Source organism: Mrakia frigida, assembly GCF_051309035.1.
Source record: "Mrakia frigida strain ATCC 22029 unplaced genomic scaffold BDY24scaffold_41, whole genome shotgun sequence".
NCBI lineage: Eukaryota > Fungi > Basidiomycota > Tremellomycetes > Cystofilobasidiales > Mrakiaceae > Mrakia > Mrakia frigida.
The window spans coordinates 187,117-211,911 of NW_027481240.1; the positions used below are offsets into that span (position 1 = coordinate 187,117).

At 54.5% G+C, this 24,795-nt stretch overlaps 8 protein-coding genes across 8 annotated transcripts; 3 read left to right on the plus strand and 5 right to left on the minus strand.

Moving 5' to 3' along the window:
• Positions 1-1,267: 1,267 nt before the first annotated feature.
• Positions 1,268-4,796, minus strand: BDY24DRAFT_444734 (arylsulfatase; the record flags this gene model as incomplete). Its single annotated transcript, XM_076644870.1, has 19 exons — positions 4,715-4,796; positions 4,392-4,581; positions 4,266-4,310; positions 4,043-4,145; positions 3,898-3,966; positions 3,706-3,780; positions 3,614-3,635; positions 3,455-3,543; positions 3,353-3,389; positions 3,195-3,282; positions 3,038-3,125; positions 2,720-2,949; positions 2,401-2,618; positions 2,225-2,282; positions 2,117-2,144; positions 1,791-2,026; positions 1,567-1,676; positions 1,412-1,493; positions 1,268-1,324 (listed from the first exon to the last, which is right to left on the minus strand). The coding sequence occupies exons 2-19, from the start codon at positions 4,428-4,430 to the stop codon at positions 1,268-1,270; spliced, it is 1,674 nt and encodes a 557-aa protein (XP_076492847.1). The 5' UTR covers positions 4,431-4,581; positions 4,715-4,796.
• Positions 4,797-4,808: 12 nt separating this feature from the next.
• On the minus strand, positions 4,809-5,935 carry RPB4 (DNA-directed RNA polymerase II subunit RPB4). Its single transcript, XM_076642246.1, has 6 exons — positions 5,819-5,935; positions 5,692-5,729; positions 5,442-5,532; positions 5,280-5,366; positions 5,075-5,176; positions 4,809-4,911 (listed from the first exon to the last, which is right to left on the minus strand). Exons 1-6 carry the CDS (start codon positions 5,854-5,856, stop codon positions 4,830-4,832), a joined length of 438 nt encoding a protein of 145 aa, XP_076492848.1. The 5' UTR covers positions 5,857-5,935; the 3' UTR covers positions 4,809-4,829.
• A 76-nt stretch (positions 5,936-6,011) lies between these two features.
• Positions 6,012-7,895, plus strand: BDY24DRAFT_402630 (uncharacterized protein). Its single transcript, XM_076642247.1, has 6 exons — positions 6,012-6,353; positions 6,444-6,454; positions 6,554-6,568; positions 6,644-6,814; positions 6,884-6,997; positions 7,137-7,895. The coding sequence occupies exons 1-6, from the start codon at positions 6,059-6,061 to the stop codon at positions 7,641-7,643; spliced, it is 1,113 nt and encodes a 370-aa protein (XP_076492849.1). The 5' UTR covers positions 6,012-6,058; the 3' UTR covers positions 7,644-7,895.
• A 98-nt stretch (positions 7,896-7,993) lies between these two features.
• Positions 7,994-11,216, plus strand: BDY24DRAFT_402633 (citrate synthase). Its single transcript, XM_076642248.1, has 16 exons — positions 7,994-8,121; positions 8,265-8,357; positions 8,556-8,623; positions 8,726-8,744; positions 8,854-8,869; positions 8,947-8,964; positions 9,063-9,081; positions 9,164-9,404; positions 9,526-9,816; positions 9,913-10,004; positions 10,083-10,236; positions 10,313-10,427; positions 10,505-10,553; positions 10,637-10,703; positions 10,812-10,888; positions 10,969-11,216. The coding sequence occupies exons 1-16, from the start codon at positions 8,080-8,082 to the stop codon at positions 10,997-10,999; spliced, it is 1,392 nt and encodes a 463-aa protein (XP_076492850.1). The 5' UTR covers positions 7,994-8,079; the 3' UTR covers positions 11,000-11,216.
• A 1,292-nt stretch (positions 11,217-12,508) lies between these two features.
• Positions 12,509-15,669, plus strand: BDY24DRAFT_402634 (uncharacterized protein). Its single transcript, XM_076642249.1, has 2 exons — positions 12,509-13,292; positions 13,425-15,669. Exons 1-2 carry the CDS (start codon positions 12,836-12,838, stop codon positions 15,581-15,583), a joined length of 2,616 nt encoding a protein of 871 aa, XP_076492851.1. The 5' UTR covers positions 12,509-12,835; the 3' UTR covers positions 15,584-15,669.
• Positions 15,670-16,193: 524 nt separating this feature from the next.
• On the minus strand, positions 16,194-16,567 carry BDY24DRAFT_402635 (uncharacterized protein). Its single transcript, XM_076642250.1, has one exon. The coding sequence runs from the start codon at positions 16,554-16,556 to the stop codon at positions 16,260-16,262; it is 297 nt and encodes a 98-aa protein (XP_076492852.1). The 5' UTR covers positions 16,557-16,567; the 3' UTR covers positions 16,194-16,259.
• BDY24DRAFT_418724 (uncharacterized protein) lies at positions 16,556-20,099 on the minus strand (the record flags this gene model as incomplete). Its single annotated transcript, XM_076643889.1, has 4 exons — positions 16,556-16,570; positions 16,666-18,067; positions 18,150-18,562; positions 18,645-20,099. 4 exons carry the CDS (start codon positions 20,097-20,099, stop codon positions 16,556-16,558), a joined length of 3,285 nt encoding a protein of 1,094 aa, XP_076492853.1.
• Positions 20,100-21,352: 1,253 nt separating this feature from the next.
• Positions 21,353-24,763, minus strand: BDY24DRAFT_212337 (WD40 repeat domain-containing peptidylprolyl isomerase). Its single transcript, XM_076636520.1, has 16 exons — positions 24,533-24,763; positions 24,350-24,452; positions 24,046-24,239; positions 23,844-23,931; positions 23,664-23,769; positions 23,438-23,584; positions 23,040-23,352; positions 22,841-22,956; positions 22,648-22,763; positions 22,413-22,551; positions 22,191-22,301; positions 21,925-22,051; positions 21,819-21,844; positions 21,690-21,736; positions 21,478-21,609; positions 21,353-21,393 (listed from the first exon to the last, which is right to left on the minus strand). The coding sequence occupies exons 1-15, from the start codon at positions 24,606-24,608 to the stop codon at positions 21,489-21,491; spliced, it is 1,830 nt and encodes a 609-aa protein (XP_076492854.1). The 5' UTR covers positions 24,609-24,763; the 3' UTR covers positions 21,353-21,393; positions 21,478-21,488.
• Between the last annotated feature and the right edge of the window lie 32 nt (positions 24,764-24,795).

Below are 24,795 nucleotides of genomic sequence, written 5' to 3' on the forward strand. Positions count from 1 at the left end.
CTAGCCTGCGGAAGACTTGAGCCTTCGAGACGACGTCGAGCCTCGCTTCTCCCTCACCGCCACCACCTCTCCTCCGTTCCCTTCTCCCTACGCCTACCATCTTCGATCTACGCCTCGATCTACTCCCACCCACCCACCCTTATATACCTACCACACCTTCTTCTACATCGTTTTCTCTGGACTTCTTACGCCTTTTCGTCTCGAACCTCCTCTTACTTCGTTTCGTTCACCTCTCTCACCAACCTGTCACCCTCCTCGTACACGAACATTCTCTCACTCCATAGCCGTTTCCTCCTTTCGTACTCAGCGTTTTGGACTTCCTCGTCTCACAGCCCGGACCATCTTCTTTCCTCGTTTCGATCCCGTCGCTTCAAACTTTCGGCTCCTGCTCGAACATCTATCTACGTAGTCTGCTCAAACCTTCATCGAACTCTTGCTCCCTGTTGATTTCCTACCACTTATCTCGGCTTCGTTTCGAACTTCGTCCCTCAGTCTCGTCCTTACGTCCTTACATTACATTAAAATGCGGTTTACTACTAGCGTCTCGTCATCTGGGCGGTCTCGTCGTCTCAGTAGACTCACGCTCGCTTCTGTCTCCCGCCAGAACGCTCGCCCGTCTGTTTATGGATCAGGTCGAACCCTCTTGAGACGTCTAGCGAGAAGGGAGACGAGGACGAAGGTGAGCTCCTTTTGTTCCTTCGCCTTAGAGACGTCGACTTTCTTCCGCCGAATTTATAGCCTTCGCAGTTCTTGATTTGAAGTCCGACGATTATCTAGCTGGTTAGGACATAGACCAGCACATCATGATTGTGACCTTCTTCAGCGGTCGCGAAGGAGGGAGAGGTTCGGCCGCACGTCTCGACCCAACTCCTTTCGACCCACTTTTCTAACCCTCTCGCCCTCGTTCGCCTAGTATCACTACTCGAAAGAAGATGCGAGCAGATCGGTAGGAGGATGGGCCGATCGTTTTGATGGTGAGTTCGGAGGAGGGAATGGAAGAGGCAGAAACGCCGTTGGAGAGTTTGGGGGAGAAGTTAGGTCTCTTTTCGCGGTTGAGATCGAGTGAGGAGGAGTTTTCAGGCATGTACCCTCCTTCGTGTCGATTCTATTCTGTAGTCCTCGAGAAACTGACCCCATCCTTTGCTTCTCTCGCTTTGGTCCTCGTCGTGCAGGCTTGACCTCGACGCGTCGTCTCGATTTGGGCATGGCGGGGGTTTCGACAATTGCTACAAGCTTCATCGTCTTTGGTTCATGTGTACTTCTAAGTTTACTCCCATGCCTGAGGCATGTAACCAGGAGCCCACTCTTCGGGGTTGAGAAGGACCTGAAAGCGAAAAAAAAAAAAAAAAAAAAAAAAAGTCGACGCGTCAACTTCGAAGCTTCGAGCTCGCTGAGGCGAGAAGCTACTCACCGTTCCAGTCTCAGCTTCGTACTCGACCCAATGTTGGATCATCTCCTTGAGGATATCGGGCTTCGTCGAGGCCAAGTTGTCGCTTTGGAAGAGAAAGGGGAGAGACGGGTGAGCCGAGAGCTCTTCCTCGAGAGAAGGAAACGATGCAAGCTCACGTTTCTCCTGGGTCGACAGCGAGGTCGTACAGTGTCCACTGACCAGTTCCAGCTGGCAAAGGTAAAAAGAGAGCTTTGAAGTTCCCTCGTCGAATTGCTTGCTGACCGAACTGAGGAAAGGCGGAAAGGAAAACGTCGCGGCGTCAGTCGACAGGCTTCAGCGCGGCGTCTCGCCTCGAACCTAGGAGTCGGGAACCGGAGGGGAAGAGAGGGAAGAAACGTACCAGTTCCCATCCATGAACAGCGTTCTCGTCGTGCACGTCCTCAGAGGTGTTGCTGAAGTACGGGACCCACGACTTTCCTCGAGGAGGGAGAACCTGCTTCCCTCGGAATTCCGGAGCAGGATGCTGGATTCCAGCGAGATCTAGAAGAGTAGGGAGAACGTCCATCATGGTGGTGAAGGTGGGAGCGAGGACTCCTTCTTGGCGAGATGGGTGGAAGGATGGGTATTTGACGATGGCTGAAGGACACAATGCAGAGGAAGAGGAGGGAGGAGTCGTGCGTCAGTACAAGAAAGGGGAGGGGAAGCAACGGAAGAAGGAATGTATACCTGGGCATCGAATCCCTCCCTCAGTGATCTGACCGAGCAAAGCAAAGAGAACGGGCTCAGAAAGAAAGCGAGGGTGAGAATTCAAGATGAAAGATAGAACCGACGCACCCAAGCTTTGAACATCGCAGATGGAGCCGTAGAAGCTTGAGCCCACTCAGGTCCATACCTGGAGAAGGAAGATGGAGAAGCCATAAGGTTCAGTTGGGATCGAAGCAAGCAGACCCGTCGAGGAACGCGTCGACGACGACGCTTCGAGACTTCGACGACACTTCGACGAGACTCACCAGATGAAAGAGTTCCCATTTCCTAAGTTATCGATCGAGTTATCGTAGTGCCGAGCAATGATCTTCTGAAGATGATCACCCATCAACGGCATGGCCTCGAGAAGAGCTCCCTCTGCTCCGTTGTCGGACGAAAAGAAGACGAAGGTGTTGTCGAGCTCTCCTGTCTCCTCCAAGTAAGTGAACACCCTCCCGATCTGCTCGTCCATGTACTCGACCATCTGCGAGGAGCGGACGAAAATGCGAAGAGGTCGAGAGTCAGTCTCGACGTCCTCGTTCAGCTCACTCTCTTCTCGACGCGACTCGTTTGGCTTAGACTTACCGCAGCGTAAATCTCCATCCCCCTACTCGAGATCTTCCTCTCCTCCTCGGTCATCTTCTCCCACCCTCCATTCCCTCCCTCGATCCCAACCATCGGGTGAGCCACCACTCCCTTCGGCGCAAGACCAAGCTTCTCGAGCTGTTCGAGACGGGCGAGTCGAAGAGCGTGAGGACCGGCGTCGTAGCGTCCTTTGTACTTTGCGATGTAAGGAGCGGGAGCTTGAAGGGGCCCTAGAGAAGCAAGTGTCCGAGAGAGGGAAGTCAGATCGAGGAAGAGAAAGGAAAGAGAGCAGAGAGGGAAGAGCGAAAGGGAGCGAACAATGAGGAGCAGTGTAAGCGAGGTAGGCGAAGAAGGGCTTGACTTGATCTCGAGCTTTCAGTTGAGCGATGAGCTTCGAGGTGAAGACCTGTTTGAAAAAGGAGAATCATCGTCAGACTCGATTCGAACGAGGCGGACGACCGACGCGACGACTCACTTCAGTCGAATAGAAAGGAGATGGGAGCTCCTCGACGGGGAGAGGTCGTTCTTTCTCGCAGTAGAGAGCAGGCATGAACTTTAGGGGTCTGCGAAAGAGTCAAAAAAGGCGAAATGTCAGCAGAAGAGGCGAGCGGAAGAAACGTCAACAAGACTCACTCTCCCTCCCCTGCCCTGTGAGCAGGCTCGTACGCATCTGCAAAGCGCAAACAGACTGATCAGCATGAATTGTAACGTCATATAGACGTAGAGGATACGTACAATGGTTCCCAGCTCCAGGAAGCAAAGCGAACACCTCGTCGAACCCTCGAGCCGAGGGGTAGGCTTCTGGAACGAGACCAAGATGCCATCTTCGAACAAAACAAAGACCAACAAGTCAGATATCCCTTCTATAGCTTCTCGAACTCGCATTGGACTCACTTTCCACTCATGTGAGTCGAGTCTGCGAGCACAGAGCAAGGAGGCACAGTCAGCGCTCGTCGACGTCGAACGATCACAGCGAACCGACTCACAACCTCCGAGATCCTTCAAGATAGCAGGAAGAGGAGCCACTCGATCGTTTAGGACTCCCTCGTATCCAGGTTTACCTGCAATCCCAGCGTTCAAGAGAAGAAAAGGTCAGCGAGGAGACGCGTCGAGCGAACGTCCCGTTCCTCTACCACCTCCCATCCCTCACAAATCAAGCAATAAGAGCCAGAACTCACCTCTAAACCCAGCATTCCTATTCGTAGTCTCCGCCATCTGTCCTAAGCCAGCGAGATGGTTGTCCGTTCCTTTGATTCCACAAAACAGCGCAACCGAAACGTCAGTGCATCCTCGTCTTTCTCTCCCCTTTCGTTTTTGACCCACCCGACATCAACATTGACCTGGTAGGCGAGCAGGCGCTGGCTGTGTGAAAGGAAGTAAGACGAGCTCCTTCGTTGGCTAGGCGGTCGAGGTTCGGGGTGGAGATCTGAATGGAGGGAGAGAAGGAGGAGAGAGAGACCGGGTGAGCCTGAGAGGGTTGAGTTTGGGCGGGCGGAGAGAGAAAGTTGGGTTGAAGGGAAAAGAAGGAAGGAGTAGAAATACGAACCTCTCCTCCGAAAGCTCCAAGATCTGAAAATCCTAGATCGTCGGCCTAAGAGGGAAGGAGAGAGGGTGAGCTCGAACAGTTTGGTCCTCGATTCAGCGCTCGACTTTGCTCGTCCCTCAAACTCACGACGATGATGAGAAAGTTGGGCTTCTTGACTTCTGACATAGCGAGGCGACGGTAGGTTTCGTGTTGGTGTTGAGGTTGAGGTTTGTAGAGAAGGAAGGCGACGGACAGGGAAGAAAAAGGAAAGATCGGAGACGAGCGAGAAATGAGCGAGATCTGGCGGTGAAGACGCCTTCAATTCCGAGAGGTCTATCTTGGTAGAAGGATGAGTATGTAAGGGCGATCAGGAAGGGCAATCAGCTGAAGCCGCTACGTGGCGAGCGATTTACAACTCGAGAAGGCGATGGAAGCGAAGCAGAGGAGAGGGAAGGAAAGTTGAAGCTCACCTTCGAGTTTGTTGAGCTCTCTCTCTTCTTCCCCGTCTCTCTCGTCTTCAGCTCGTCTCCTCACCTCTCCTTTCAGACCCACAGAGGGGGCGTATCGTTTCAATATCCATGATCATCAAGCTCTCCCCTTGTAGCTTCGAAGCACCTTCAGCTCGTCCAAAATCGATTGAAGGATCTCGTCGTCGACGCGGTTTAGTCTGGGGACGTTGAGGCGAAAGAACAGATGAAGCAAGAGAACGAATGTCAGCGAAGACTTCTCGTAGCTTACGGAATGTCCGGGAGAACCTTTCAAGAGAATCCCCCAGCTGACAGAGTCGAGGAGAAAGGAGAGGGAGAAGAAAGATCCGTCGAAACACTCACGAAGGAATCAAAGCCTTCGCCTCCTCTGCCGATCCAGGAGCCAAGTTCCCAATCTGAGCAATCTCGAACGGCTTAAACAGACCCTCTGTACGATCCAGAATCCTGTTCCAACCATCAAACCGAGCGTCGGTCAGCGTAACCTCGGACGCGTGAGCTCGAATCTCTCGCGAGTTGAGTCGAACGAAGCAGGGGAGAGGAAACTCACGACCTGATGTTCTGCACGTCCGTCAGTGTCTGTTCAACCGTTCCAGAAGAATAGGATTGCACGTGTTCCCATGTTTTCCTGTACACACTGTAGGAGAAGGAGAAGGGGAAGAAACGTGGTGAGCTTGAGCGAGAAAGGAAGGAGTAGAGGAAGGGGACGAACGCTGAGTCGTTCACTGTTGGTCCTCCGTTGGAGGTTCTGGCGAGAAGGTATTGGACTTCGGCGTTGAGGAGACATCCGACGTCGTTGAACTCTGGTTGAGGCGAGGAGGACAAGGGGATGCGAAGGAAGAGGAGGAAAGGAGGAGGGGAAGGAGGGAGGTGAGCTCGACGGGTTCCTTTGAGGTCTCCAGCCCATCTCCTCCTGGCGACCTGAGCTGGATACCTACAAGAACGATGAAAGTGGAACATACCGTCTCCGAGCTTGAGCTCAGCGGCATCTTCTTGTTCCCTGGAAGAAAGAGAGCGAAGGGAGGAAGGAAGGAAGTGAGGTCAGCTTCGAGGTCGTTCGAGGCGCCGTCGAGGAGGTCGTTGACTGACGGAGCTCCTCGCTTTGCGATTTTTGAACGGGAAGCCATGCTGATAGAGAGAGAGAAGAGGAAGAGGAAGGGGGAATGAAGTGGATAAAAAGTGGTGAAAGGAGAGGGTGGATGGTTGAAGGGACGAGGAACGAAGGAGCGAACTTCGAGCTCTCGTTTCGTCGATTGTTGACCTTCGTTCTCCTTCTCCCTCTCGACAGCCACAAGCTCATCCCAACGACTCTTTTCTCAAGTCAAGACCATGACTTCCTCCCTCCCGAATCCCCTGCCTCGGTCCATCTCGGAATCCTCCTTCCTCCTCGTCTCTCCTCTACCTTCGTTCCCAGACCTGTTCACGCCGTCCAAGTTGCTCTATCTCCTCCCTTGTATCGCTCTCGCAGACCTCATCACCAACGTCGTCCTCGGAGTACTCATGGCAGGGAAGGAAGAGATGGGTCTGGTAGCTTGGGGGGTGTTCAGAGCTGCTCTGGTGGGATGGATAGGGTGGGGGAGAGGTGTGAGAAGAGGAGGGAGTGGAGGAGGAGGTTGGGTCGCTGGTGAGCTCGAACGCTCTCGTCTTTTTTGCGCCGTAGGGAGTATGCGAGCTGACCAGTTCTTCGCCTATCGCTGAACTTTGATGGATGTAGGAACTTCTATGGTTCGTCTCTTCTCCCTTACGCTCCTACTTCGAAGGAACGAGCTTGCTCAAGCTGACGACCCCCTCTCTCTTCTTCCCTCTTCGCCTCTCCTTCTTTAGATCTCTCTTCTGCTCGTTCGTCCACCATCTTTCGCTCGAGACTTCAATTCCAGTATCTCAAACTGATGTTATCCTCGTTTCTCCTCGCAGGTCTTCTGGCAGCTCAACCTCCTCTTCCAGACTCGCAGTCCAGCGCACCGACCCTCCCCTCCCTCCAACTACACCTCTTCCCTCGACTACACCTTCTCCACCGCTCACAGCACCCATCTACATCCTTTTACCGGAAGAGGTCTCAAACCTCACTACGTGTTCCTCTTGACGGTCAGTTCTCGCTCGTTCAATCGGAGACACGAACGACGACGCTGACCTTTTTCCTTTCCTCTGAAACAGACCACCCTCTTCGCTTTCCTAGAATACACAACCTTCCTCTCCCTCAACCGACTCCTTCCTACGCCGCCTCACACACCTAGAGCAGGAGCGTTTGCGATTAGGAGTCCGAAGCAGGTGAGTTGGAACGAACCGACGCGAGACGCGCTCTTTCTTCCCTCCCTTGCTCTCTCTTTCTCTTCCTTTCGCGCTCCTTTCACCACTCTCATCTCACTCACGCTCACAATCACTCTCATCTTCTTTGGAATTCATCAAGGTCCCCTCCCCGCACGCACACTACACAACCTCCATCCCCTCCCCCTCCCATTCCTCCTCAGCCTCCTTCCTCTCCCCTCAAAACCAAAACCAAAACCAAACCAACCCCTCCCACTTCCTGCGCGGTCAACGCAACCCTTCTTCTCTCCACCACACCCACTCGAGCTCCCGTACGAATCCATCAAACCCAAACGATCCCGAACGAAACCAACACCCCGACGAACACTTTTCCGACGACGACGACGATGAAGAATCCGACATCTCCGACTCTGAAATCGTCGACATCGATATCAAACCCTCGTCCCCTTCTCGTCCTTCTTCCACCCTCGACTCGTCCAACGCAGCGCTCGAGAGGAGTCTGAGCAGGAGTTTCTCGAGGAGGAGGGGGTTGGTCGTTCACGAGCAGGAGGAGGAGGGTGAGGAGGGTCGAAGTGGGAGGGAAGAGGGTGGGTATGGGACGTTTGGAGTTGAGCAGCGGGAGGAGCAGGTGGAGAGGAGCAGACGATGAGAGGGAGACGCAGAGCGAGAGAGAGGGACAAGGGTGATGTGTGGTTACGATTTGAAACGACAGGAGATGCTGGCGACGTGGTCTAGATGGTTGGAACGAGGGTAGTTATGGGACGATTTAACGAAGGTTTTTTCTTTGTAGAAGAAAGGCAGGGAGAGCTGGAGGAGAGAGCGACGAGGAGAGGGACCTGACGCGTCGTCGTTCGCTTGACGGGACCTCTCGATTCCATTATAGATTTTCATACTCTCTGAATTCTCCACTTCCCTCGGATTTCACTCCGTCAACTCAGCTCGACTCAGCAGCGAAGATTTTCTCCCTCAATCTCGGCCCTTTCGCATTTTCGGACGCCTCCTCCCTTTGGGTGAAAAGCGGAAAAGCGACGTCGTCCCTGCTCCCTCCCTCGTTTCCCCCCAACCCCATCCTTCTTCTTTCCATCATGGCTTCCATCTCCCCCCTCCGATCCGCTCTCAGGACTCCCGTACGTCCCAGAGCACCCCCTTGTCACTTCCAAACGTTTTCTACTCTATCGAATCCCAAGCTAACCGATTCGTTCTCCCTTCGTTCTCCTTCTTCGTTCCCCATCTCTTTGCCCTCCTCCGCCCTCGTTCGTTGGTCTACAAGAGCGCCCTCCCTCGACTCTCTCGAGCTTACGCCGCCAAGGCCCAGACTCTCAAGGAGAGGATGGCTGAGCTCATCCCCAAGGAGATTGAGAACGTGAGTCCCTCTCTTCGTTTCTTTCAACAAGGGAAGAAAAACGAGATGCAACAAAACGAAGGAGAGAAAGAAGAGAAGAGAGAGTCCGGCCAAACTACCCGGCTTCTTCCTTTCTTTCCTCTCGTTGGGTCTTCAAATCTCTACTAGAAAACTGACTCTCTTTGGTTCTCTCGCTGGGTTCTGGTTTCGGGTCTCCAGGTCAAGGCCATTCGAGCTGAGCACGGAAACAAGTCGTTCGGAGAGTACACCGTCGACCAGGCTTACGGGTTCGTTTCAGCCCTCCCTTCTCCTTCTCTCCCCTCTTTCCCTCGTCTCGTTCGTTTCCTCGAGCTGATCTTTCTACTTTCTTAATCTCGTCGATGCTATAGAGGAATGAGGGGTATCAAGGTGAGCATCCATCTCGGGCGGAGAAGGAAGGAAGGAAGGAGAGCTCTCTCTCGCGATTCGAAGGGGGCCAAGCTGACCTTTGCTCTTTTCTCCTTTTGCTTTTGAAAAGGGAATGATCTGGGAGGGTGAGTCCATATAGAGAGTGGGATACTCCTCACTACGAGCTCAAGCTGACTTTGATTCCCTTTTTGCCCCCTTGTAGGATCCGTTCTCGACGCTGGTGAGCACCTCCTCCCTTCCTCCTTCCTTGACTGCTCCCCTTCGGCGCTCCATCGATCTCGTTCTGACTCTCCTTCCTTTCCTCTTCTCCTTCTTCAGATGAGGGTATTCGGTTCCGGTTAGTGCCCTTTACCTCTCTTCGTTCACTTTGTTTCCCTGAACTGACCCTCGCTCTCGCTGTTGCTGTTCGCTCTTTTCAGAGGAAAGACCATCCCCGAGTGCCAGGAGCTCCTCCCCAAGGCTCCCGGAGGAAACGAGCCTCTCCCTGAGGCTCTCTTCTGGCTTCTCCTCACCGGAGAGGTCCCTACTCAGGAGCAGTGCACCGCTCTCTCCGCCGACTGGGCCGCCCGAGCTGCTATCCCCAAGTTCGTTGAGGATCTCATCGACTCGTGCCCTTCGACCTTGCACCCTATGAGTCAGTTCTCGTTGGCTGTTACTGCTGTGAGTTGGCTTCCTTTCTCGTCTTCTGGCTGTGTGTTTCGTCGTTGGTTTGGGTTTGGAATCAGCCCGAGCGAACACGAGAGCTGACCTCCTTCCTTTCGCTCTCACTCCCTCCGATCAGCTCAACCACGACTCCGCTTTCGCTCAGGCCTACCAAGACGGAATCAACAAGCGAGAGTACTGGAAGACCACCTTCGATGACTCTATGGATCTCATCGCCAAGCTCCCCAACATCGCTGGACGAATCTACCGAAACACCTACGGAGGAGACAAGCTCCCCGCCGTCGACCCTTCCGCCGATTACTCCCAGAACTTGTCCACCCTCCTCGGATTCGGAGAGAACGAGAAGTTCGTCGAGCTCATGCGACTCTACCTCACCATCCACTCTGACCACGAGGGTGGAAACGTTTCCGTGAGTCGATGTTTTTCGAAGGTTGGAGTCGAGGAGGACGGAGGAGAGCGAGGGCTGACCTTCGTTTTTTTTTTTTGGTGATCTCTCCTCGTTCAGGCTCACACCGGTCACCTCGTTGGATCCGCTCTCTCGGATCCTTTCCTCTCCATGGCCGCTGCCCTCAACGGTCTTGCTGGACCCCTTCACGGGTGAGTTCAAGCTCAAAACGTTTCATCTCCTTCCTTCGAGCTTCGAAACTGACGAACGACGCTCGTTTTCTTTTCCAGTCTCGCCAACCAGGAGGTCCTCAACTGGGTCGCTCGAATGCAGAAGGAGATTGGAGAGGACGCTTCCGACGAGAAGGTCTCGGAGTACATCTGGAAGACCTTGAACGGAGGACAGGTCATCCCTGGTTACGGACACGCCGTCCTCAGGAAGACTGTACGTTTCTCGTTCTTCTCTCGGCCTCGCCGCTTTGTTCGACTCGGGCTGACGCTTCTTGCTTTCGCGTCTGTAGGATCCCCGATACCAAGCTCAGCGAGAGTTCGCCCTCAAGCACCTTCCCGACGACAAGCTCTTCAAGCTCGTCGGACAGCTCTACAAGCTCGTTCCCGACATCCTTCTCGCTGCTGGTTCGTCCTTGCTCTCTCCCTCTCCCTTCCTCGTATCGAACCTGACTCGCTCTCTCTCTTGTTTCGATGGGCAACAGGAAAGGCCAAGAACCCCTGGCCTAACGTGGATGCTCACTCTGGTGTCCTGTGCGTACCCCCAAAACGCGTCGCTCTTCGTTCTCCTCGCTCGAAACTGACACCTCCTCTCGATGGTTATCTTTTTCGTGCAGGCTCACCCACTACGGATTCACCAACCAGAACTTCTACACTGTCCTCTTCGGTGTCTCCAGGACCTTCGTTCGTTCCATCTTTTCTTCTTCATCTCCGTTTCGACCCGACTTCGACTTCGAAAGTCAACCACGCCGCTGACCTTCGCTTCTTTTTATGGTTCTTCGGCTTTAACAGGGAGTCGTCTCTCAGTTGATCTGGGACCGAGCTCTCGGCATGCCTTTGGAGCGACCCAAGTCTTACTCTTCGGCTGCGTGAGTTCTTTGCGTCCCCTTCTCTTCCCTCGCCTTCGTCGCTGACCCTCTCCTTCGTCCTTCGTTTGATTGATCAACAGCATCAAGGCCATGTTCGACGCCAAGAAGTAAAACGCAGAGAAGACGCACTGTATCCGTGGTTCTTTTTCCGTCTCGCCTTCGCTCCTTTCGGCTCACTCAGGGTTTTGCTCTTCTTTCCTTCTTTTCTTCTCTCTCTCTCTCCCTCCCTCTCTTTCATCTACCTTTTTCAGAGCTTCTATCTCTCTTTTTTTTTTCTTTGCGCTTACGCTCCTCTCCCCCCAATGGATGAAATCTACGAGGCTCAAAATCTGGCTGACGGACGACGAGGGAAGATGAGGGAGGGAGCGAGGAGGCGGGAGGGAGACGACGGGGGAGAGAGGTCTAGAAGAGGGAAGGCGAGCTGCCGAAGAATCTTGAGATAGTCTATGGAGGCTGGCTGGGGTTACGAAAGGGGTGGGAGGAGAGTCAAGAGGTTGTGAGAGGCGAAGGAGGAGAAAAGGAAGAGAGGAGGAGGAGGAGCTCGAGCTCGAGATTGTTTGGTTGACGAAAAGACTCCTCCTCGCACCCCTTTTGAAGCTGATAGATACGTCCAGAGGCGTCGAAGATTGTTTCAAGACTTAGTTAGACAGCTTTCTTTTTTTCGGGTATGCATCTGGGCGCTCTGCGAGGTGGAGAAAGGGAAGGGAGGAGAGCAAGGAGAGAGAAGAAGTTGAGCTCGACTTGTTTGGTTGGACGATCTTGTTTCTCCCTCTTCGGAATCCTCCTCGTTGCTTTTGAAAATTTCCTCCAGTCCGAAAGACCATCTCTCTGACGAAAGAAACATTTCACGAATCATCTTCAAACCCATCGTCTCTCTCTCAGCTGAAGCAGTGCAGTGTCGACGCGTTGGCGGCGGCCCCCTTGCTCGCCAGGCCAGCGTCGCTCTCTGAACGCGCACCAGCCTTGGAACTGTCAGCCGAAGCGGTGAATGAACTTGGAGAGACAGAAGCGCTTGGGTTCAAGTAGTGAGAGGTCGGCTTGTAAGGAAGGGGAAGGAAGGCCAGAAGAGGACGAAGGTTGGGGCGGATCAAAGGGAGGGAGGGGTTTGAGATCGAGGGCAAATCGTTCGTTGAAAGAGAGAGACGCGAGCGACCCATGCTGCTTCCGCTTCTCTCACAAAGACAGGTTCGGGGAGGCCTGTCTAGTAGATTACAGATGCAGAGGTGCGAAGCGAAGAAGAAAGAACGTTGCTCGGCTGCTCCTACAGAGTTCAACGAGGGAGAACGAACGATTTGTGCTCTAAAGTAGACTGGTTCCAAGGAGTCGGGCGTACGAGAGAGATGAAGATCTCATTTATCAAAAGTCAGTTGAGTGGGAAGGAAAGGTTCCGAAGGAAGAGAAGGTCGCTGGGACAGGTGAGACGCGTCCGAGAGGTTGGATTCTGAATAGGTAGCGAAGGGGACGTGTCAATTCTCCTCTCGCCCATCTGAAGAAAACCTGCTCGTCCTCGGAAACACTGAGATGGCTGGTAAAAACGAGCTTGGGACGAGATATCCGAAAGCAGAACGCGCAAACGATCGAAGATACGAACTTTGAGGGGAGCTTTGAGGCTGGGCTGATGGCCCTTTTTCGTTAGCTCGGAAATCTACTTTTCTCGCAGATCCTCCTCCTCAAGGGGAATGAATTCAACAGAGGTCTCGCCCTTTGCCCTCAACCACATCACCTCACTCTCGCCTCTACAGTCCTTCTCGAGCGAAGAAAGGGTCAAGCAAAGACATCTAGGAGCGCCCAAACCATCCCTTCGCCAGCCCGAAAGAGGGACGCGTCGAAACCAAATCGAGCTCGAGCTCGCTTTCTTTAATTCCCCTCCCTTCCTTCCTTCCTTCCTTCCTCTTCCCCTCCATCGACCCACAACCAACACACACACCCTCCCGCCGTTCAGGCTAGATGCCTTCCATCTCTATCCTCCCTCTCCCCTCGAGCTCAAGTCTCAACCCTTCGAGCTCGTCGTCGACGGCTCCCAGTCGGTCGTTTCCCGTCGTTGGATTCCTCGGACTCACTCCCATCATCCTCGAAGGTCTCATCCTCTCTCGCCTTTCAGCACCCGAAAAACCTCTCCTCGCTTCTTCCGTCGAGGTCAACATCAAATGCATAGAGTCGAGACTCTCGGGAGCGTTTGGAGTCGTTACGAGCGAGGTCCTCTGGAGCTCGAGCACGGTGGTTTGGAGGGCTGGGGAATCAGCTCCTCCTAGGGAAGATGGGTTGGTCAGCAGAGGGGTCGAGGAAGCTTTGGGAGATTGGGAAGGGAAGTTCAAGGTGGTGATACCTGTAGAGGAAGGGAAGAAGGCTGGGAGGAGCTCGGTTTCGCTGAGAGAGTATCGGGTTGTTTGGAGGCTTGAAGTTGGTGAGTCGCTCTCGAAGTCCAGGCTCTTTCCTTTCCTTCCTTCTTTGCTCCTTAGCTCGCTTCTCTCGCTTCCGGTTCTCGAAACCTCTGAGGATTATTTGAGCTGACTCGTTTCACCTTTCGCTCTGGCAGTCATCCTTCATCGAAGCTCCGTCAATCCAAACGACCGCTTCTCAAAATCCATCGAGATCCCTCTTCTTCTTCACTCGTCTGCCCCCTCACCCACCCTCCCACCATCGGATCCCTCCTTCTCCATCAACTCCTACGCTCTCTCCTCTTCTTCCACAACCCTACCGTCTACTGTCTTCCCGCCTCTAGGAGCCTACGGACCAGGCGAGACGATCCCAATCCACCTCAAGGGGTTTCTTCCCTCGAATCGAGCCACCATCAAGAAGATCGTCGTCTCGCTCAGGAGGAGGCTCGAATTCCTTCCCGCAACAGCAGCAACCATCGCAGGGGAAGAGGTCATCTCGTCGGATTGGTCCAGCGAGGTCAACACTCCCGCAGACGATCTGGGAGGAGCAGCAACGGGAGGATCGTCGGTCGGGAGCGGAGGAGAGTTCTACGAGATGGGGACGATGGACTCGAGTCTCAGCGTGGCTTCATACTCGACAACTTCACCTCTCCTCCTATCTCCTACATCCACATCGACAGGTCGAGCCAAAACCAGGACTTCGTCTCGTCTCACGTCGTTCTTCTCTCCTCGGTCGTCCTCCAGCTCCCTCCCCACGCGTCGAGATCCATCGCCCGAGCCTTCTTCCCTCTCCTCTCGCTCCGCTTCAGCATCTTCCTCGTCGTCTTCGGTAGGAGGATCAGGATCAGGAGGGAAAAAGTCAAGAAGAGCGTCGACTCCTCCAGCGTCCTCGGAAATTATCACGACGAAGGTTCTCGAGGTCGAGTTGGACGCGATCAGGGCGGTTGGTTTGAAGGAGTGGGAAGCAGACGTCGAGCTCGTCTTGCCGAGGGTGAAGGGTAGCAGCAGGTGGACGATGGGGGAGACTGGGAGGACGGGCATGGTGACGTTGGGATTCGAGTTGAAGGTTACGGTGGTCGTACAACCGGCGTCGTCGTCGGCCTCGGATCCCCCTCAACCAAGCTCCTCCTCTTCTTCTTCCTCCTTCATCACCCCTTCGGCACTCCTACTTCCCTTCCCTCACACCTTCCCCGTCATCGTCACTTCCACCTCGCAATCAGATCGAACCTCTGCGGCCCTCCTCGCCGTCCCCGCCCCTCCCTCTCGACCGCGAACGCGCTCTTCCTCCTCTCGATCCAAACCCTCCTCCGGAACTCGCTCCTCCTCTTCAACAGCTACTCCATCCTCCCCAAGTCTTCCTCATCCATCTCGGCCATCGATGGGAACACGGTCCACCAGCGCTTCGTCGTCGTCGTCGTCGATGTACTCGCTAGGAAACGGAAGTTCGTTCAGAGGATTGGAGGCAGACGTCGATCAGCCGAGGATGTCTCGTCCGTCAGGCAGGAGTCGACGATCGGACGATTCAGGAGGAGCCCTTTCACCTCTTGGACCTCCCTCTCCTAGAACTTCGCATCGGTCGTCTCGGACAGCGGATGCTCTCAATCGAACGCGAGAAGAGCGTCGCTCTCTTCTTTCTCCGTTGGACGGTCCTTCCCAATCCTCCCTTTCCTCCTCCAACGCATCCACTTCGACGGTCAAGCTCCAAGCTTACTCCTCTTCACCATCCTCGGACCTACCTACCTCTTTCTCCACCACCTCCTTCGAGTCCAACGACTCTTCCTCAACCTCCCGTCCCTCCTCACATCTCTCTCCGCCTTCGAGCTACTACTCGTCGGCCTTCCATCGCCAAATCGTTTCCAATCTCTCTACGGATACCTTCGACCTCGGTCTTCCTCCCCTCCCAGTCGTCTCTTCCCCCTCTTCGTCCTCCACCGCAACCTCCACCCTCCTCACTCCTCCTCCTCCTCCCGTTCTCCACCGTCCGATTCCCTCCTCGTCCTCCAAATCCTCTGCGCTTGGACGGTTCCTCTCGCTCTCACCACCAGCTACAACCAAGGAAGAGGACGCAAGGCGATCGATGATGGCGACGTTGATCCAGGGAGGTCGTCGGATCTCCATCAACCCGTCCGAGGAGGAGGAGGATCATCCAAGGCGGAGGGTGAAGGTTGGAGTGACTGGAGGAGAAGCGGGTTGGGGAGGGGGAGTGGTGGATTTCGGACCTGTTGGCGAGGAGAGGACGAGAGTCGGTGGGTCGAAGAGGAGACCTAGCACGGCTCCTGGAGGTCCTGTTGGGATGTTTGGCTTTGGGCGAGGCTGAGAGGAGCGAGAGCGGGAGCGGGAGCGGGAGCGGGAGCGGGAGCGGGAGCGGGAGCGGGAGCGGGAGCGGGAGCGGGAGCGGGAGCGGGAGGGAAAGGGGAGGGAGAGGTTTCGTCTTTTCATTGATCTTAGCATACACACAATCGCATAGCATATCTCATAACTCAATCAGTAACTTCACTTCACGTTCAATCTGGGAGAGGGAAGTCACGAGGAAAGACGAGCTCATGGGGGGCGGGAACTTGGAAGTCCAGTCGACGCGTCGGTGTACAGTATTGGGAAGGCGAAGCACAGGAGGCAGCGGATCAGGTCAGGAAACGCATGTGGGGAAACGAGAGAGCATTCTACCCCTCTCGCTCAGTGCCAGGTCTTTCAGTTTTGCTCGGAAGGCTCGTCGACCTTTGACGCGTCTTCTTCACGTTGAGATCGTGTCGTACGAAGCTGACGTGCATCTTGTTGACTCTTGTCTCATGATAGAGCATCGAAAATTTCATGGGAAGGACCACAAGAACGCTTGTTTCGCTCCAACGTGGTGAGAGGGGAAGCCTTCAACGCGTCGATCTTGCAGTTTTAGTTTCCTGGTACTTAGGTTGCTCCTTTGCTCGTAGCTGTTCGTTGGACAGAATGCGGATGTTTCATAAAGAGGAGAGAGATAAAGAAGGAAGAGAAAGGCTACACTACGAGAGAGAGAGAGAGTGAACAACAAAGAAGATGAAACCAAAACGCGTCGACGACATCGAAACAACTGGATGCTCGAAAAAAGAGAGTGATAGAGAGGAGGAGAGAGAGGAGGTAGAGAGGAGCCATATGTAGTGAGAATAGCTAGTGAGATAGGTGTGATGCCGGGGAGGGAGGGAGGGGAGAGGAGGGGAGGGTGAACGACGAGAGAAAGAGGGAGAGAAGTTGAGAACAAACGCAAAGGAAACGAAGAGAAGGGAAAAAAATAGGAAACCAGAACCAACTAAGAAGCTCATCAAACTCGAGAGTGCTACGAAGGAGGAAAGAGGATAAGAGTAGGTTTGTAAGTTATCGAGACGAAGAAAAAGGATGAAGACGACGAAAGAGCGAAGCTCTGCAACTCACCGATCTCACTCCTCCCTTCGCCCTCCCCTTCCCCTTCCCACCCTCAGTCTCCAAGCAAGGAGAACCCGGACCCTCCTTCTTGGCTCCCTTCATCTTCTCCCTCTTCTCGAGCCACTCCTTCGAAGGAGGAGGAGGTCCCTTCGTCGCTCCTCCGACGACAGCCTTCGCGTCCCTCACAACTCGATGAAGTCCCCTCGAAGGCTTCCTCAACGCTCCATCCACCATCACCTTCCCACCTTCCCTCGCATCCTTCGTAGCTTTGGCAACTCCCTTCCTAGCAGCCTTGACGACGACTCCGACCTCCTCTGTAACCTCCTCGACCTTCCTCTTGCTCGCAGCGAGTCCTTCCTCGGCGATCTTGCTCGCTTCTCCGAAGAGAGCCTGGAGAGCGCGTCGACGAGCCTCTTCCTCGATTCGTAGGCCTCGTTGGACTCGAGTGACGGTGGATTGAGCGGCGTCGGCGACGGAGGAGGACCCTTGACGAAGGCAGTGGAGGACGCGTCGCACTCGTTGGACGAGAGGTTCGAGGTCTTGAAGGAGGGAGGTGAAGGAGTCGGGGAAGAGATTTAGGAAGGAATTGGCAGTCGAGCGGACGAGCTCGAGGAGGTCGATGGTGAAGTGGGTTGCAAGGGATTCGAAGGAGGCGAGGGTTGGTTTGAGACGCGGGAGGAGGGAGGTTCTTGATCTACGAGCCGCCTCGGTGTCGCTGACGTCGCCTGTCGAAGGGGAAGAAGAAGTGTTGTTCGAGGAGGCTGCGACCGTATCCTTGCACGAAGGAGAGCTCTTCTTCGCTCGAGGTCCGTTCGTGTTGGGAACGAGAATCGACGCCGACGCGTCCAATTCGCTGAGGACCTTCGTCGAGATGTCGACCAGGCTCGAGTCCGAGACTCCGAGTCTCTTCTTCGTCGATATCGAGGACTCCGACGACGAGAGGGAAGAGGAGATAGCGACGGTTCCCTCCTCTGCCTTGGGAACCTTGTCGACGAAGATCGAAACGGCTTTGGCCAACGTGTCGGCGATAGCGACCTCTCCGACCTTCCTGACCGAAAGAGCTCGGTTGCTGGGAGTGCTGGTCGAGGCCGGGGAGGGCTCGGGAGGAGGCGAAGAGATGCTGGCTGCTGCTGATCGAGGAGACGCGACGGTGACGTGCTCGGTTGAAGGACGACCGTTTCCGACGACCTGCTTGAGGATGTCGGCGAGGACTCGTTCGTTGATGATTGCGGGAGATGTTGAGGATGATGTGACGGGTAGTGATGGGACGCTGGAGTGGGCAAGGGAGGAGTGAGCCGGTCGACTGTTGGAGGAGAGGGAGTTGAAGAGTGGATCGAATCGATCCGGGAGGGAACCGAGGGCGAGGAGGACGCTTCCGACGAGGATGGGAAGAGTGCAGATGGCGAGGAGACTGGAAAAAAGTGACACGCGTGGTAGAGAAGCGATCAGGATCACGTCTCTTCGAGGAGGAGAGAAACGAGCGATGAACTCACTACTTCGGCACCTCCCTCTTCAACCTCTTCGCATTGAACTTGACTTCCAAAATCGGCTCCTCGATCTTTTCCTTCCTAGCCTCAGCTAACCCGTCCGCTAGAACCCTCCCGAACAAGGTCTCCGCTCCTTCTTGACCTCTGAGCTCCAAGACCTCGTGAACCGTCAACGCGTCCTTCTCGGACGAGTAATCTCCGAATCCTCCTCCTGCTGGGAGGACGACCGGGACGAATCTGACGGAGTGGTGATGCTCGTAGAAATGAGTCTCGATGAGGTCGACCATGGGCTTTGTCGAGGAGCGAGGAGAGGAAGCGATGGGCGATTGAGCTGGTTGGAAGAGGAGGAAGAGGAACGATGTTGGACGAAGAAGGAGGAGACTGTTGAGATGAGATTTGATGAGGTCGAGAGCGTCAGACTATAAGGAAGAGAAATCGGCAGAGGAAAAAGACATTCAGTACAAGCTCGTCGAGATGGAAAGGAAAGAAAGAAACGCTGACCTCGTCCGTCTCCTCGACCGTGAGATCTCCGACCTCGATCTTGCACACCTCCACCTCTCGTTCCCTCTTCTTCGACGCTGCTGAAGCTCCTGAGCTTCTCCTTTCCTTCTTGAAGGGCTCCCTAAGATCTCCTATCATCCTCGAGCTCCTCGTCCCTCCCAGTAGATCGTACTCCTTGAGCAGGGCCGGAACGGCAGCGTGACCTTCCGGAAGTGACGAGTCGAGGAGGTTGAGGATCGTCTTGACGAGAGGGTTGTACGAGTGCTGAGAGGGAGAGAGTCCGAGGTAGACGACGTGGATACGGGGAGGGAGGGAGGTGAGAGGTCCAACGACAAGGTTCGTCGATTCCGAAGGAGGTTGATGGAGGAGAGGCTGCTCCGGGAGTAGAGGAGAAGCGAACGAAACCCCTGAAGGATTGTGGGAGTAGGATCTGACGACGGGAGAGGTCGAGGGAGGTGTGGAGGCGACGGTTTCCGAGTTGGTGAAGGCGAGCGACGACGAGGAAACGATCCCGTCCGACTTCATCCTCCTCCCATTCCCTCGAGCGTAGGCAGCACCAGCACGTTCTCCTCTAGGACGGTAGAGCACTCCGGGACCCATGCGCGTCCCTCCAACGACGGCGGCGGGGTTGCTGTTGTTCGAAGTTGCGGGCGTGGAGTTGGAACGACGAAACGAATGTTGGGAGCCTTGACCTGAGGAGAACGACGAAGCGACCGTCGAAGGATCTGGGTAGTTGAACTCGCTGACGGGAGAGTGAGCGAAGGCGAAAGCGTTGGTTTGAGGAGAGTTCTCGAGGGTGGTGGTGTTGACGCTGGAGGAGAGGGAGTTGGTCGAGGCCTGACCGATGGTTGCTGCTGCTGATGATCGTTCCGCTGAGGTATCCGTGAGAGTCGGATCCGAGTGGAGTGAAGGTTCGAGATCGACGTAGGACTCTGCGAGGTTGAAATCGTCTTCGTCGTCGTCGTACTCGTCGGCGTTGGTAGACTCCTTCCTCGTCGCACCGCGTCGTCCTCCCGCGTCTCCTCCTCGCTCGGAAGACGACGTGTCCTCGTCTCCGTCCCTCGACCTCCCGGACGAGTAGCCGTAAGACGAAGAGCTCTGCCTCCTCGAATGGTTCCCTCCTCCTCTGAGGGAAGATCCTCCTTCGATCTCGTCTCCTATATCCGTCCAAGCCGAGGCAGAGAGGTCTCTCTGGTTCGGATCCTCAACGTCGACGGCGTCGTCGTTCTCCTCTGAGGGATGGAGGGACGAAACGTCTGAGAGATCAGGATCGGATTCGAGAGCGGTAGAGGTTGAAGCTGGAGAGGGAGGAGTATCGATTCGTTGAGGTGGGGGTGGACGAGTTGTAGGAGGGGTTGGCGTAGGAGTAGGAGAAGAGGAGGAGGAAGAGGGAGGACGAGCGTGGTCCGTGGCGGCGAGAGGAGAGGGGTTATCTCGGTTGTGGTGGTGGTGCATTCGTGGAAGTCCTCGAAGTCGTCTGTAAGAGTAAGGAGCAGAGTATGGCGTCAGAAGGGAAGGCGTTTGAATGGCCAAAGAGTGGAAGATGGAAGGCGAAGACGAGAGAGAGAGGAGGGAAGCTCGACTCGACTGCTCCTCTCTTCATCCTGTAGTCTAACTCGAACGAGTTTCACCGGACTTCCACCACTCCGATCTTCCATCTCACCATCCAACGACGATGTACTAACCTTGTGAGAGTCGATAAGTAGAGATCTGGGAGAGAAAGGAAAGAGCAAGCTTATCAGGGAGGGGTAGGGGGATCAGGAGGGAGGGGAAGATCGTGCCCTCCTTCCTTCCTCTCCTTCCCTTCCCACTCGTTTGCTTCTGTACATCCTCCAGCTTCAATCACAGGACGGCCGCCCTCTCCTTCCTCTCCCCCTGCTCTCTCTTTGTAGATATCTCTCCAGATCAGGATGGGTCTCGCGAGGGCGACTTCCACCCCCGCCTTTCCCTCCCGCAATCTAGATTCCCTCCCTGGCTTCGATCTCCCTCTCCCTCCCTCTCCCTTCCCATCCCTCCTATTCCTTAACAGTATAGATACCAAAGCACTCACTTGGTTATCTTTCGTCTGCTTGGACGATCTTGAGAGAGAGAGAGAGAGAGAAAGGGCGAGGAGAAAGAGAGAGATGTGGTCAGAGGTGAACCGACCTGCTCTCTTCCCCGCGAAGTCGTTCGAGCTCATTTGGAGCGACGAGAGAAGTCTCCATTTTCCGACAGTGAAAAACTTCTCTCGCCTCTCATCGAATCAAGCGTAAGGATGTCATAGATGTCGGACAGCGGAACAAGCCCGTGCAATCGTCGTTTCAAAAAGAACCCTCTACAGATCTCCTCTCAATCCCAAACCCAACCCAGGAGTTCATCCCGCCCTCCTCTCAAAGGAAGAAGACGATCCCTCGTTGGGTTGAGCGTAAATAGAGAGAGAAGAAGAAGAAGAGAGACTGCTTTTGCGAAGGACGGATCAGAAGTGCTTCCAGTATCGATCTTCCCGAAGAGACTGTGGACGTTTCCTTCTGAGGGTCGAACTCGGTTTGAAGGAGAACGGAGGAAGGAAACGTCGTGCGTCAACGCTCAACAGTCCTTTTGAAGGGGACAAGGAGGTGAGAGGCTAAGTTCGGGGGGTGGGTAGGAGAGAGAGAGGGAGAGAGAGAGGAGGAAAGGGGAGACGAGAGAGAGAGAGAGAGAGACGGTTCTTTCCTTAGCCTGTGGATTCTGAGGAGAAGATATCAAGACAAGAGCATAATCATCGCCTGTTCTTGGAAGAAGGCATAAAGGGTCAGTTACTGATCGAAAAGAATCGAGAGGCGAAGCGAAGGAAGACGAGACGAGAACGACTCACCGAAATCAAGTTTAGTTTCCGATCTCGATGTTGACCATCACGATGTCCTCGAAAGGCTTGTCCGTCTTGTCGCATCGAACGTCCTCGATAGCGTGAATCACATCCAGACCGGCGATGGCTCGACCAAAGACACTGAAAGAGAGAAAGAGTCGCGAGGAGAGGTCGGTCAGCATCGAGGAGAAAGCGACGCGACCGAGAAAGAAGAGACTCACGTGTGCTTGTCGTCCAGCCATGGCGTTGGGACGGTGGTGATGAAGAACTGAGGGGGGGGGCAGGGGAAGGGTCGAAGTCAGCGAGATCGTCTTGGACGAAAGGAAAGGAGACAGAACGAGAGGACGAACCTGCGATCCGTTCGTCTTGGGTCCAGCTGCCAGAGAAATAACGAGAAGGTGTCAGAAACAGACCAGGGGAAGCAAAAAAAAAAAAAAAAAAACGAAGAGGACTCACCGTTCGCCATACTCAGCGTATAAGGCCTATCGTGCCTCAGTGCCGAATCGAACTCGTCCTCGAATTCCTTGCCCCAGATACTCTCTCCTCCCGTTCCGTCTCCCAAAGGATCTCCGGTTTGGAGCATCTGACCGAACGAAGAAGAAGAAAACAGTGTCAGCTCGGGAAGGCAAGAGAGTCACGGAAACGTGTTGTGATCGGAAGGGATAGAAAGTCGAAGGCGGAGAACGACGCGACGAAAAGAGGAAGCGGAACGATGAACTCACAAACTTCTTGATGATTCGATGGAAGATGATACCGTTGTAGTACCCATCCTTCGAATGAGTGCAGAAGTTTTCAACAGCCTTGGGAGCCGAGTCGGGGAACAGACGGAAGTGCTGAAGAGAACGGGGAGGGAAGGGACGATGGGAGAGAAAATCGAGGTTAATCGCTGTTGACATTGACGATGTCTCGTGAGCATTCGGTTCGAAAGAAAGATAGATGCTCACGATGTCTCCCTTGGTCGTGTGAATAACAGCAGTCGTGCCGAGTTTGCTCGTCGACTTGAGAGGTTGAGCTGAAGCGACCGACTGCTCCTCCCTCGTCGGCTTCTCGTTGAACACATCTCGATCCCCTCCTTTAGTGTCCCTGTAAGAGCGAAGGAAGAGATGGAAGGAAAGAAGGTCAGCAGGCTCGAACGGGGAAAGGAAGACGCGTCGAAAAGAGAAACAGGAGGGGACGTACTCAGGCTCGAGTCTCGAGAAGAGGTAGAACCTCTGCTTCTTGTAGGCAGTGCAGAAGAGAGTAGGATCCCGAGTTTCGCGCTCGGCGAGCAGAGGGTTGGCGGAAGCAGCCATGGCCTGGTACGAGAAAGGGAAGATGAGAGGATGGTCAGATCGAGCGAAAATACGACAGGGGGACGAAGTAGAATACGTACGATGGTAGCAAGACCCTTCTTGGAAGGAGCTCCCTGGTAGAGAGCAAGATTCATCCACCGAGAATTCTCGTCCTTACCGAGGACTCGAACAACTCGGTTCGAAACCGTGTTGACGACTAATGAAACGACGCGAGTCAGCATCTCGTGTGCCTCTCCTATGACAGCCTCTTCAAGCATAGCGGATGGTACTGAGACTCACCCTTGATACCCAACATTGTAGGATACAGCAAGAATCCACCCGTCTCGTCCCAAGCCGTCGTTCCAATCCCACCTCCAACCTTCTCCAACTCCCTCTCGACAGCCAAACGCCTTCCGAACTCCATATCGTCCATCCTGAACACCGCCGTCCCGGCTTGTTGCATCTCCTGGATAGCCTGGAGGGACTCGTCGTACTGACGGGTCTTCTTTCCGGAGAGGAAGGAGAAGATTCGAACTTGACGGTCGGGGAGGGAGAGGGTGGCGAAGTGGGAGGAGTCTGGCGAGAAGGAGAGAGTAGTGGGGATGGATTTGGCCTGAAGGAAGCGTAGAAAGGGTGAGAAGAGAGTCAGAGGAAGGACAAAAAGGACTGAGGAGGACAAAGACGACAAAGAGACGCACCTTCTTGAACTCGTAAAGATCCGTCGCACTCTTGAACTCCCAGAGCCCAGAAACCCCAGTCGGCAGCTCCCAGGGCTCTGTTGGCTGCCAGTACTCGATGAACCCTCCCTCATCGGCTGAAACCACAGTGTCGTATCGCTCGTTGTACTGCGAAGATCAAAGAAAAGGGAGAGGTGAGCGTGAGCTCGAGAACGAGAAAGGAGGGAGGCGTGAGGACAAGACGCACGACCATGAGATGAACGGGGTGCTTATGCAGCTTGTCGAGCGTGTACAAGGGCTTTCCATCGCCTCTTCCGTCGTAGATTCGGATGACGTTGGTTCCTTCTTCGGAGCTGCAGGTCGAAGAGGAAGGAAAAGTCAGAGGTCGCGTCCGAACGAAGGAGAAGGCAGGAGATGTCGAGCTCACATAGCAAGGAGAGTCTGAGCTTGACCAGATCGGTGAACCCAGCAGCACGCTTTTGGCACAAATCCGAGCTTGATGATGTTGATCATGTCTGTTAAAGTGGCAGGATTGAAGAGAGCAAAGAAGAGATCAGCCCTCTCCTTCCTTCTCGAGCTTGAGCTCAACAACTCCTCCGTCTTTCTTCCCGAAAGCTCCTCAAACTCACCAAAGTTGATCACGTCGAACACCTTGCACCCATCCTCTCCCACCGTAGCGAAGATGGTTCCATCGCTGCTGGATCCGACGGCAGTGACGGGTCCGAGATGAGCTCGATAATGCTTGACGAACTCGATTCCAGTGGCCTGCTTCTTCCAGAGCTTGAGGTGACCATCCAGCGACGTCGTGAGAATGAAGTCGGTTCTGGGGAAGAGTCGGAACCGATGTCAGCCTCGAGTTTCTGAAGAAGGATGAGATGAACGGTCGAAGGGAAGGGAAGGAAGAAAGAGAAGGAGGAGGGACGCTGAACTGACTTGGTTACTGTGATGGTATTGACGACGTCTCGATGCATGAACGACTTGTAGTATCGATCAGCAGAAGGCAGATGATCAAGGAAGAGCTTCTCGTGAGCCAGAACTGTTGAGAGCAAGGGGAAGGGGAAGGCAAGGTCAGCTCGACGTCGAGCTCGCGATGGAAGGAAGGAGGTCGAGACGAACCCTTTCTCTTCTTCTTCTTCTTTTGAGTCTCGGAAAGCGAAGGTCCTTCCTCGTCGTCTCCTTCAGGTACAGGCATAGGTCCTGTACGATAGAAACAAGCGATCAGGTAAGTCTAGGGGAGCTGGGATAGCCCTCTTGAAGGGAGGGCTGAGCTCGGAGGGAAGGAAGGTGAACGAACCGATGTCGCCCTCGTCGTCGCTCTCTTCAACATCCTGGACTACTGCTGCTGATCCTACGGGTGGAGAGTCCTCTCGTTGTCGTTT